General features: G+C 50.0%; 1 protein-coding gene across 1 annotated transcript in view; it reads right to left on the bottom strand.

The window, feature by feature from the left end:
- Positions 1-6,907, bottom strand: part of PHB (prohibitin) — an 8,736-nt gene extending 1,829 nt beyond the window's left edge. Inside the window, exons 1-6 of the mRNA XM_014519791.2 lie at positions 6,761-6,907; positions 6,081-6,206; positions 4,675-4,836; positions 3,751-3,893; positions 2,455-2,571; positions 6-73 (exon numbers count right to left, since the gene is read on the bottom strand). Of these exons, the coding sequence (XP_014375277.1) occupies positions 6-73; positions 2,455-2,571; positions 3,751-3,893; positions 4,675-4,836; positions 6,081-6,171 (581 nt within the window). The 5' untranslated portion in view covers positions 6,172-6,206; positions 6,761-6,907. The remainder of the gene's footprint in view (positions 1-5; positions 74-2,454; positions 2,572-3,750; positions 3,894-4,674; positions 4,837-6,080; positions 6,207-6,760) is intronic.
- Between the last annotated feature and the right edge of the window lie 4,709 nt (positions 6,908-11,616).

Genomic DNA, 11,616 nt, shown 5'->3' on the forward strand with positions numbered 1-11,616 from the left:
TCTCAGCTTCTGCCTGAGCCACTTGCTTCATTTCTACTGCCTCTGTGAACTCCTTCCCAAAGGTCAGATGTGTCTAAAGGAAGGAAAAGGGAAGCAAACAAGAAAAAAAAAAAAAAACATTTACAGCTTGTCAATTCTGCAAATAAGGACCACTCACCTTGCAAGAAGAAATGTGTACCACTAAAGCTGCAAGGGAAAAAGGCTGTCCCCACCACTCAGTGACTTTTATTAGGTAAACTGACACAAGTAGGAGCTCCCCACTATGTTCTGCAGATGCCAGCCTGCCTACTCAGAGGGCTGAACACAAACTGAAAAGACACTGCTCTAGTGACTTCAGCAGAGCTGCTGCACCTTTGACCAGGTCTTTGCTTGAAGCAGCTTCTTTCTTGAATTTAAGTGCCACAGTAAAAAAGCAGAAGCATTAAGATCGGAACCCCCAAAAGCCAGAATAGATCCAGATAAGGCAGTGATTCTCAACCAGGTTGCCACAGCATCTTGGGGTGCCTTGAAATATTTTCAAGGGTGCCACAGGATGCCATGCTATATTAGCCCTGTTTGGTGTGCAAATCTGATTCACAAGATAAACCCAGAGACTGTGTCCAGATGTGTGCAGACATTTGTTTCCCTGGGACAACTAGCACTAGTGCTGCTGTTAATTGTCCCCAGGGAACACCTGTGCCACGCATGCTCTGGTGCATGACAAGTTACTCCAGGTGCAGTAGGGGAGCCTGGCACCACCACTGGACTGGCCTCAGCAACCTTACCTGGGGTTCTGGGGGCCTCCCAGGGCTTCAGCAGCGGCAGTCCTGCTATGTGAAGCCTGGCCAGCAACAGAGCACAGTTATGGCTTTGAGTGGTGCATGCTGCCACCGCATACACCACTGCTTTTTTCTTCTGTAGGTTTTTTTGTCCCCTGGATATCCAGAGATCAAAAAACCCTCTCTGTGCTACTTCCTTGCAGTGCAGAAAACAAGTGAACATGTGGTATGTGGCACCATAGACGTGTCTGTGGTGCCACATACCACATTCGTCTAGACATGGGCAGAGATTTCAAATAGGAGCCACAGTGTTAAAAACATTCTGACCTATTGTGGGCTTTCTGAATTTTTTGCAATACTGTAGAAGAATTGCTCTATTATTTTTCTCCAGTTTTCACTTGTTTTCAAATTAAGAGCTGGCATTTCCTGACAGGTACCATGAATCTAAAAAGGTTGAGAACCACTAGGCCACAGGAATCACTCCTTTTTCAATGTTACATCCCAAAATAAGGCCAGCTTTTTAAGCATATCTTCATTATGGGTTCCAAATGCAGCCAGCAGGGGGCACTCTCCACTCACCAGTCTCCTGCTGATGATCAGGATAGCCTGATTATCTGTAGTCAGTCAAGCAATCTCTAAAGGTTTCTTGCTCAACTGTGCTCTTGTGCTCTCAGTAGAGGCTGTTTGAACAGCTGTGTGCTATTGAGCACAACAGGGGAAAGGTGAGCTTCCTCAAGCAGCATGTTCAGGGGGTAGCACTGTCACGCAAAAAGCGTCAACACTGTCAACAGGAAAATTCTGGAAAGGGCAACATTATAACCTTACCATTAAGGCAGTTTCCTAGGACAGACATGTCCAAAGCTTTAATGGGTTGGTTTAGAGGGGTGTGTGTAATAAACAGCCAGATTACAAAAGCATTTCAATGACAGAGAATACTAGAGAGCTCACAACATGAAGGGAGTGGTTAAGAGGTTTTAATTATTAACAGAAATCTGAAGGGAAAGACACCAAACAAGGCTTACTTTTCTTCTTGACACTCAAGTTACTGAATTCTCTCAATATTTTTTCTCAAATTGTTTTGGCAGCTTTCTGTCTCCAGAAGGGGTAGCTGCACTTCTGCAAGCACTTGGGTGCCTCTCTCTTAATAAGACCCGAAAGCTTACTTAATAATTATTTTCCAACTATTTGGGTTGGTCTAATCAAAGATATCAGATTCACCCAAGGAACCTTGTCTGCCTATGTCCTTAGACCAACACGGCTACAACCTACACCCCTGTCTCTCTTAATAAGACACCCAAGTCCCCACAGAAGTGCAGCCATCCCTCCTGGAGACGGAAACAATTTGCAAATCGAGTCTTGGCACCCACAGGAATGACACCCCCTTCTCTCCCCATATGAATAACGAGAAGCCTGTAGGACAGAAGTCAGCCAGCCTTTGAGAGCTTTGGCTGTACTCATGAATTTTTTCGAGGTCTAGCAAGTCAATGCTACAGCAAGAAACAAAGCCAAGAACACCAACTGCCTGTCCTCTGCTATAACAACTCTGACACATTGTTTACAAGACCTACAATAACGACTTAAGCGTTTCAGTTTCTAGTCCCCAGCACTGGCCACCTTACCTCACTCTCAACTCTCCTCCCAAACTCGTATCTGAGCAAACTCCCAAGAAGGGAACATCAAAAGACAGGCCTCTTACCAAGGACACGTCATCAAGGATGAGGCCAAAAGTAGCTGCTCTCTCCACGAGGTCTTCACTCACTTGCCTGGAGACCAGCTCTCTTTGTGTGATCAGCTCACCAGCATCAAAACGAGCCTGAAATCAGGACAGGCAGAGGCATGCAGAAATGGAAAGATTCTAATGACTGCAAGCCCACAGCATCCCAGACTTCTTCCCCTTGCTTTTTCCACTATAGATGGGAAGAGCTCAGTGGGGCTTTTGTTGTCTCTGAAATAATAAGCATGGGGCTTCTAACCCTCTTCTGCTTACAAATGATTGGCAAGACCGTGCCTTACACTATGTTCCAGTACAGTTCATGCAACTGCTCTCTCTTTCTTTCCATTTCCTCTCACCCTTTTTTCTTCCTTCTCTTATTTCCCTGCCCTCTCTTTTGTTCCCCTCGCTATATATTTTCTTCTCATTTCATGGCTTTTTTCCTTCCAATCCAGGCTACAGCATGACTGGTTGTTTGCAGGAGCAGGTGGCATCTTGTTACAATTAGAGGACCCAGGAATGAGGAAAGGATGGGAAGTGCTTGAGTACACAGCACTGGACATAAGTTTCTCTGAAGCCAGCTACAGAAACAGCAGCTCTAGAGTTGCCTGGGCCTGACTGGAGGGGAAAGTAACTGCCATGCACTATATACACAGGGCATGACAAAAGGTCATACATGTAACAGTCTGTGTGTCCCTAACCCAGGGTTAGCTTGCTGTGTCCATTCCCAAGGGTAAGAAATTTGAGCTACCTCTTTAACTGCACTAGAGAGACTCCCATTAATTCTCTCTTTAGCCTGTACTGCAATTGTGACTGTCCGGTGTCCTCTCAGCAGTCAGCATGCATGTACTGCACTGAGGTTGTTTCAAAGTCATTTGGCAGTCCCAATAGGATGCTTACAGAGGTGCTCGGTGAGCAAGTTTAAATAAAGGCAGAATTACAGAGAGTTTCTCCTTGTGTAGGAGAGGCTGGGAAGCCCAACAGTGACTCAAATCTAGAGAGAAGGGTCTGAAGAGTCAAATGCTGAGTGGAATCAACAGCTTCAAGTGGCACTAAACAAATCTCACCTCTCCACCATACCCAATAAGCCTGCATCTGACTCAAGAATCAATGCAAACAGTGCTACTGCAAGCATGACTCTCTTCCAGGAAGACTTGTACAAGCAGATCAACTCTAGCCTGGACCACTGAATGTCCCATGCCAAATTAGGTCTCACTGTTCAGAAACATGAAGCAGCAATACACAATCGGCATAACTGCACAGCAACTGTGCTGTCCTTACCACAACAGACTTCAGGATCTCAGTAGTGATGGAGGGCAGTACACGCTCATCATAGTCCTCCCCGATGCTTGTGAAAATCCGAGGTAACTGGTTGGTAACTGGTCTGAACAAGATTCTCAAAGTAATGTTCACGTTCTGCAGGTCTGCAGAGACAGATTTGTAACTTAGAGGCAAAGCAGAGGGACAAGAGATATCCAGAGATAACTCTCTCCCTAGTAGCTAAAGAGGGACAAGCAGATTCAGAGTTCTGCCACCTGGCATATTCAGTGGCAAACTTCACTCCTGCCAGTTTGGTTTTTTTACTGTCCCCCTTCACCAAGGGATATGATCCCCAAGAAACATAATTTAAGTGCTTTCTTCCATGTGGGATGGGGAATTATTCATCTTTTCATGCGAATAGAGAAACTGTTTTTAAGGGATGGCTGATCAGACTGAAGCAAGCTCCCTTATTACAGATCAGAGACTAGTTATAGAATAACACAGTCCATTTCATGGCACGTGCTGGATCAATCTCAAGCATTTGGGGGTCCCCAAAGAGAGATAATACAATGCTCCAATCTGATGGGTTTTAGTAAAGAAATAGACCATGCAAAATCAAGGCCTGCCATTTTCTTCCCCATCTGTTAGCTGACTTTACTAAGAAATCCAACAGCAACAAAACACTCAAGAACTTGTGATCAGAGGTATTCCAATGAACTATCATTTTACATGGCTGTAACTTTTTAATTACAGGGGTCGTGTTTCCTTAAAGCACTATCTTGACAAGGGCCTAAGAATTTTTTTTCTTCCCATTACCTTGAGAGGGAGGACAAAGATCTCAATATTTTTGCTGGATTGTATCCTAATTAATAAAGGCACTCAGAGACCATGGCGAATGACATCAATGTTGCTCTGGTCCACTGGCAGCTATGAGACTACACTTACCTTTGCTGCCAGTGATGACAGGAACATTACGCGGGCGAGAACGACAGTCGAAAATAATTGGTTTCTGTACCCAGGGAATGAGAAAGTGTGTGCCTTCCCCTACTACCACATCTCGAACGCCTTGGAGTCTGTCAAAGATAACAGCTCTGTGGCCCGCATCAACTAGAAAAAAGAGCATAACACGCACAGCTTAATGACCGCAACCTATCATTTTGGGAGCATGCATTCAAAGTATATTTTCCAAAGAGCATACCAAAAACTTAGCAATATTGCTTATGCTCTCTTTACCTCAGGGGGCTCCCTCAGGGGGCTAATGAATGGCTTGCCTTAAAACAGTAGTGTCAAACACACCTGGCTTGCAAAGTCCACCACCTGGACACCAGTGCTGTCCCCCAGTCTGATCAGACCTACACATGGCACATGATGGCACAGGGCCAGTTAACCAGCTTGATCAGGCCCATGGACCCCCTCCTCTTCTCCCCCTCCCAGCATACCTGATCTGGCAGTTGCTCTAGCCAGTCTGGGACCTGTGCTACGTGTGACATGGATCCCAGAGTAGCCAGAACAGATGCTGTGTGAGGCACAGTCCGTCTGAAGCAGCAGCCAGCCTGCTTGAGGTGGCTGATCAGGCTAGACTGTACCACATGGTGCCATTCTGCAATGCAGGGCGCACACAATACTAACTCCAGCCGGTCTAGGATCTGTGCTGCATGCGGAGCTTGCAGGCACCGCATACAACACAGGTCCCAGACTGGCTGGAGCAGGTGCCATGTACAGGGCAGTCACGGAGCTGCCAGAGCAGATGCCAAGTGTGGTGCAGTCCGGCTAGGGTGGCCACTGCATGCAGCACTGCTGCAGCTCCAGACAGACTGTGCTGCACACAGCTCCCATTCTGACCACTCTGGGATCTGCACTGCATGTGGTGTACGTTCCAGACCAGATGGAACAGCTGCACATTAGGTATGCTGGGGGAGGGGGTCCATAGGTCTGATCTGGCCTGCAGACCAGTCCCGTGCCCCTCATCCAGCCCATAGGCTGGATGAGTTTGACAACCTGAATCAAAGCAAACAAGCAAATCAGCAAAGGGGTCAAGGATAAAAGTTCAAGCCCTAGTGTAAGAGGTGCTAAGGGCAGAGAAAATTAAGATCAAGGGCAAGAAAACCAACCCACTGGATCTCCCAGTCCTCAAAGTATCATAAGAACTAGCCTAACCGTACCCTTTTCACAAACACCTTGGTTGCATTTATTTTAAGGAAACAGAAATTATTTCAGTACAGAGCTATTTCCAACACACTTTGGAATCAGCAAAGCCCCCTGATGTGTTTACTTCCCTCTAACTTTACACCCGACTTTGTGGAGTTGAACATTTCAGCAGAAAAGGAAAAGGCTCTGCCTCTTCTGCTCACCGTTATAGAGGGCAGAGTTGAGAATTCCTCCTGTAATGGCCAACCCCAGGCCAATTTTCCCCACGGTCTCAAACAGCTTGGAGGCAGCCATCTGTCAATCCAATGCCCGTCTCTGAAGACTCACACCTGCAAAAACCCAGCAACATTGTTAGAGCAATTCTCAACCAAGAGGCCACAGCCCCCAGGGGTTCCTCGAGCTCCCTGCAAGGGGGCTGTGGGGCGCCACACAATGCGAGCGCTGTTAGGTTAAGACAAATGTGTTTCACAAGATAAACTCAGAGATCTATTTTTCTAGCGACTGAAAAAAAAAAAGTGAAAACAGAGCTGGCACTTTCCAAGGGGGCCTTGCGTCCATCCAGGGCTGCCCCATGTCTAAAAAGGAGCGAGAACGGCTGCCTCGGAGATGGATTAAGTGCCCCGGGGCCTTCCTGCCTGCCCCAAACCACAGCCCCCTGGATCCCCATGACCAGGGGCAGATCTGAGCAAAACAAGGAGAACCAGCCCTCAGGCTCCGCCTCACGAGGGGCCTCTTCCTCAACACCGCTCCCTCCACCTCCCCGGCCACCCCCCGGCTGCACCCTCTTCCCCAGTTCCCCCAGCGGGACTCCCGCCCCCCGGGCCGGGCACACTTTCCCGCCCAGGCTCGTCCCCCCGCAAGCCGCGGCACGCCACCTGCACACCTCCAGCCGCGACTCTGACCTCCACATGAATCGCCAACCACCTGAGATGGCGCGCATGCGCAGCCCCAACATATTCGCTTCTCATTGGCTCCCGCAGGTCCGCGGCATGCTGGGACTGGCAGTTCTCCCGCCCGCTCCTCCACGGCACCGGACTACTACTCCCGGAAGGTGTCGCTCCGCGAAGGAACGTCTTCTCCTATTGGCCGGCGCCACGCCACGCGCAGGGCCCGCTGGGAATTGTAGCCCCGCCTGGGGCAAAGCCACGTGGTAGTGCCAAAGAGCCTGGCGGGGGCTGCTGACTGCCCCGTGTCGTGGCCATGAGCCGGGCGCCAGGGCACCTTGGTCCAGACCAGGCGTGGGCAGTTATCTGGCTGCAATGATCTAGCTGGGGATGGACCTCCTTTGAGCAGGGGGTTGAACTAGATCAGCGTTTCTCAACCTGTGGATTGTGACCCAGAAGTGGGCTACAAGAATATATGAGAGGGTTGCAAACAAACTTTAAAAATGGATCAACAATATTTTAAAAATTGATTTTCCATTGAAGGAGAAAAACGTGGGAAACCATGGCTTTTGCCCTGCGGGCTGGCAGAGGTCTGTCCAGCCTGCAAGGGGCTGCTTGGGGCCCCTCGTGCACCACCCCATGTGCCCCCAGCCCCACACACTGGGGACTGGGACCTGGGGGCAGGGAGCAGGGGCTCAAGGCTGGCCATTGATGTTTAAAAATGGGTCCTGGTACAAAAAAAGTTGAGAACCACTGGACCAGACCTCCTGAGGTCCCTTCCAACCCTAATTTTCTATGAGTCTATGATTTGGGACCAAGGGCCGCATAGGGAGTTTTGATAAGCTGTCACAGGCTGAGTCAGCACCCCTGCTTCCCCTTTGCAACAACTCACCAAAACTCCCTATGGGGTTTGGGAGGAGGGTGGCAGCAGTGTTTGGGAGCAGGACGGGTGGCTGAGGCTGGGATCACGGGGCTGGATCACTGAGGACCAGGGCCAAGCCTGCCCTGTGAGTTGGGGGGGGCAAGTATATGGGGGGGATGCTGCCTGAGCTCTAGGACCTCAGCCTGGGGTGAGGGGAGGGAGGCTGCCCCGACACTTGCAGCGCTCCGCATGGGACTGAGCCCTGCCCTGGGCTGAGCCAATGCCACGCTCCCACCTGTGCTCGTCAGCCCAGCCCTAGCCAATGTGCAGCTTCTAGCTGGTCTGTTCTGCTGCAGGCAATCTGGTGCTGCTTTGCTCCCTTCACCTCCAGCAGGAACTGCCCTGTTGAAGCTTCCCTCCCACCTGCCCAGAGTGCAAGGCAGGGGAAGAAGCAAGAAGAGGAACTCCCACTGGAGGGGAGGGGATCAGAGCAACACCCAGGTGGCCGCAGCTGACTGGGTGCTGCTCTGCTCCCCTTGCTGCCAGCAGCAGCTTCTCCTCTGCTTTTGCCCTGGCTGTGCTACTCTGGGTGGGCTGGCAGGAACCTTCAGCAAGGCGGCTCCTGCTAGAGATGAGGGGAGCAGAGCAGCACTGGGAACAGCCTTCCCAGAAGCCAGGGGTGACACGTAGGGCATGCACGTGGGTACACGGGCACCCCCTCAGCGTGGTAGTGCACCCCCTAGAAAAAGGCATCATCAATCGCTGCTCGCCACCCTGCCACTGACACTGCCGGTGGCATCTGTGGGCGGTCTGCGATTGCTGCTGGCCACTGCCACCACTGCCAGCAGTGCCTGCAGCTGGTTGCCGATCCCTGGTCGGCGCTCCCCGCCCACCGCCAACAGCACTGGTACCATCTGTGTGAGCTCTGCTCTTACCACCACTGTGCTCCTGCTGCTGCTGCAGCGCTCCTGCCGCCGCCAGTGCAGCCATGCCCCCCCAGCTGCCGGGGGCACATGTCATTCATGCCAGAAGCTGAGCACACTAGTCAGGGCCTGGACCAGCAGGTGCAGGTGGAAACGCAGTGCAGGCTGCCCCAGCAAGAGCCAGCAGGGCTCAGCCCCATATGGAACATTGCAGGGGCAGCTGTGGGCCAGATTCAGTCAGGTGGTGGGCCAGATCTGACCCATGGGCCATATTTTGCCCATCTGTGGTCCAGACCCTGCAGCCTGCATGGGCTGGGGGCCCCAACAGAGTCATGCTCCAATTTCCCTCCCTTTCACGGAAGCCCTCTCGTATTGCAGCACCCCCATGTGCCCTGATCTTAATTCTCTGGAGGGTAAATGGAGCCCCAGAAAAGGTCATGGTGTCTTCCCTGCCTCAAAGTCTTTCTGTCTAGTTGGGAAACTGCTGGCCCTAAATCTAGTGTACTTCTTACTTTGCCGCTTAGATAATTGCATTGAGAAACACTAGATCATGGGGATGAAGGAACAGGGGCTCCCTGTATATATTAAAAGAGCAAAATCATAGGTCGTTGCAAATGTCTATCCTGTTGCTTCAGGAACGTGTGCCTGTCATATGTGCCAGCAGACACTTGGGCCTGGGATGTTTTGCCAATCCAGTTCTAAAATCAGGACCCAGTTGCATGTTGCAGTATTGCTGGAAGGTTTATTAGAAACTAGTCTAGATGTATTCTGCAATGGAAAGAACTGAAACTGGCTATAAGGGAGCTGCTCAAAGAGATCATAGGAAAGTAGGGCTAGAAGGGAGCTCACGAGGTCATCTAGTCCAGCTCCCTGCTCAAGGCAGGATTGTCCCTGACTGAACCATCCCAGCCAAGTGTCTGTCCAACCTGCTCTTGAAAATTTCCAAGGATGGAGATTCCACAATTTCTCTAGGTGGCCTGTTCCAATGCTTGACCACCCTCATAGTCAGAAAGTTCCTCCTAATCTTCAACCTAAACTGCTCTTAGTCCTGTTCCCTATGGACACAGAGAAAAGCCCATCTCTGTCCTCTCTGTAATTGCTCATTACGTATTTGAGGACTGTTATCAAATCCCCCTGCAGTCTTCTCTTCTCTAAACTAAATACCATTAATTCTTTTAGCCTTTTCTCATAGGCTCCCAATAATTTTGTTGCTCTATGCTGGATTTTTTCCAACTGTCCACATTCTTGAAGTGTGAGGCCCCAAAATGGACAGAGTACTCCAGGTGAAGCCTCACCAGTGCTGAACTGAGTGGAAGTGTCACTGCCCTTGATTTGCAAGATAAAGGGAAAAATGGCCAAACTTAACCTGAACATTGATGGCCCATTTGAAAATCTGCTCCTCTGTGTCCCAGTGGGTACTGCTGGATGCTGAGCACCTTTGAAAATGTGGTTGTTATATAGGTACTTAAATAGGAGAACTCTTTGGAAAATCTGGCCCAATGGGTGCTGCATGCTGGAAAAACTGACACTGAGCATTTTGGAAATCTGACCCATGTGGGCCACAGATCCTAGAAAGCACTCTACAGCCGTACCCTAATAGAAAAGAGCACAGCTTCACAGTGCTCCCATTGCACAATAAATTATCTTTCATTATATGAGGGTTCAAATGAAGGTGCTCCAAAATGGAGTGCCTTCGTTAACTTGTGTCTGCTCTCAGCACTGTCTCAGGATGGGAATGGGGGAGAAAGGATGGGAGGGAACCTTGGATTGGAGTTTCCCATCCATCCCCACTCTAGCACAGGCTGGGTAAACAGCAGCCCAAGATCCCTCCCCTCCCTTCTCCCCACTCCCATCCTGAGACAGCACCAGGGCAGGGAGAGAGAGGGAGGGTGGGGCTAGGAGAAGAGGCTGCAGAGACAGTCTCTCTTGCTGGATCAGCTCCAAATTGGAGCTCGATCCCCCACCCTCCTGGCTCAGCAGCTAACATCTGTTGGGTTGGGAGGATCAGTCTAACTCTTGGTGCTTTCTGTGAAGTGCCATGAGTTAGACTGGGGAGCTGCACTTCTGTTTACTTCTGGAGTCTTCCAGCATAAACTGGGAAGGGGCAGCAATATGCAGAAAAAGGTAATGGTAGAAAGGTGTTAAGAAACTGATGTTTTCATAGTGGAGGGGAGTGAAAGGATGTTTCACAGAGGAGAGAGGGGAATGCAAGATGTTCTTTAAAAGCAAAGCAATTTTCACAGTAGGGACCATTCTGAGATGTAAGAAGACTTCGTAGGGCAAGCAAGTTATTAAGGTGCTTGGCTTGTAAGTCTTTAAGGATGCTTTTCGCATTGGATAGGTGGTGACTGGGAGATAGATTGAAGTCCAGGGTGATGGACAGCAAGAGATCAGGCAAATAGGTTAATAATTAACCCAGTAACCTTACTAGGGGTGGGTGAGCAGGGCACCAGCCCCAGGTGCTATCTTAGAAGGGGTGCAAGATTTGTGTTGCCCAGGGCACAAAATTTCCTAGTTGCACCTGAGTTAACCTTCTGTGGTGTTTGCTGCAGGTGACAGTGCCTAGGAACAACCTTAATGTAGGCTGACCAGAATTTTGGGGGCAGGAGTTAGGGACTGTGCAGTTCTTGTACCATAAGACTGTGGTGGGCTTTGAGGACTGAGGAGAAGCTGACTTGGTAGACAATGCTGGGATATTCCAATGGGGTTGTTGCAGGTGGGTGCTCAGGAGAGTGCAAAGGAATTTGGTATTGGGAGGGTGGAATATTGCAGTTACTGATAACAAGGGAGCCATGATACAAAGGTGGCTGGCACATCCAGGCACTGGGCCTAGATACATTGCCTGGGGATGGCAGGGGAGGGAGATTTGAAGCAGGTGAGAACCATGTGGCATGAAAGAACACAGCCTGGAGATGATATAGCACTTGGCACAACTGAGTGGTTTTCAGATCTGGGCAGCTGGTAGAATGGGGCTGGAAGGAAACACAGAGCCATCTGCTGATCTAGATTGTTTTTACCATGCCTGTCACTATGGAGTCCAGCCGGGATGATGCATGGTGGAAGGAAGAGC

The sequence above is a fragment of the Alligator sinensis genome, unplaced genomic scaffold, assembly GCF_000455745.1.
Source record: "Alligator sinensis unplaced genomic scaffold, ASM45574v1 scaffold520_1, whole genome shotgun sequence".
Classification (NCBI taxonomy): Eukaryota; Metazoa; Chordata; order Crocodylia; family Alligatoridae; genus Alligator; species Alligator sinensis.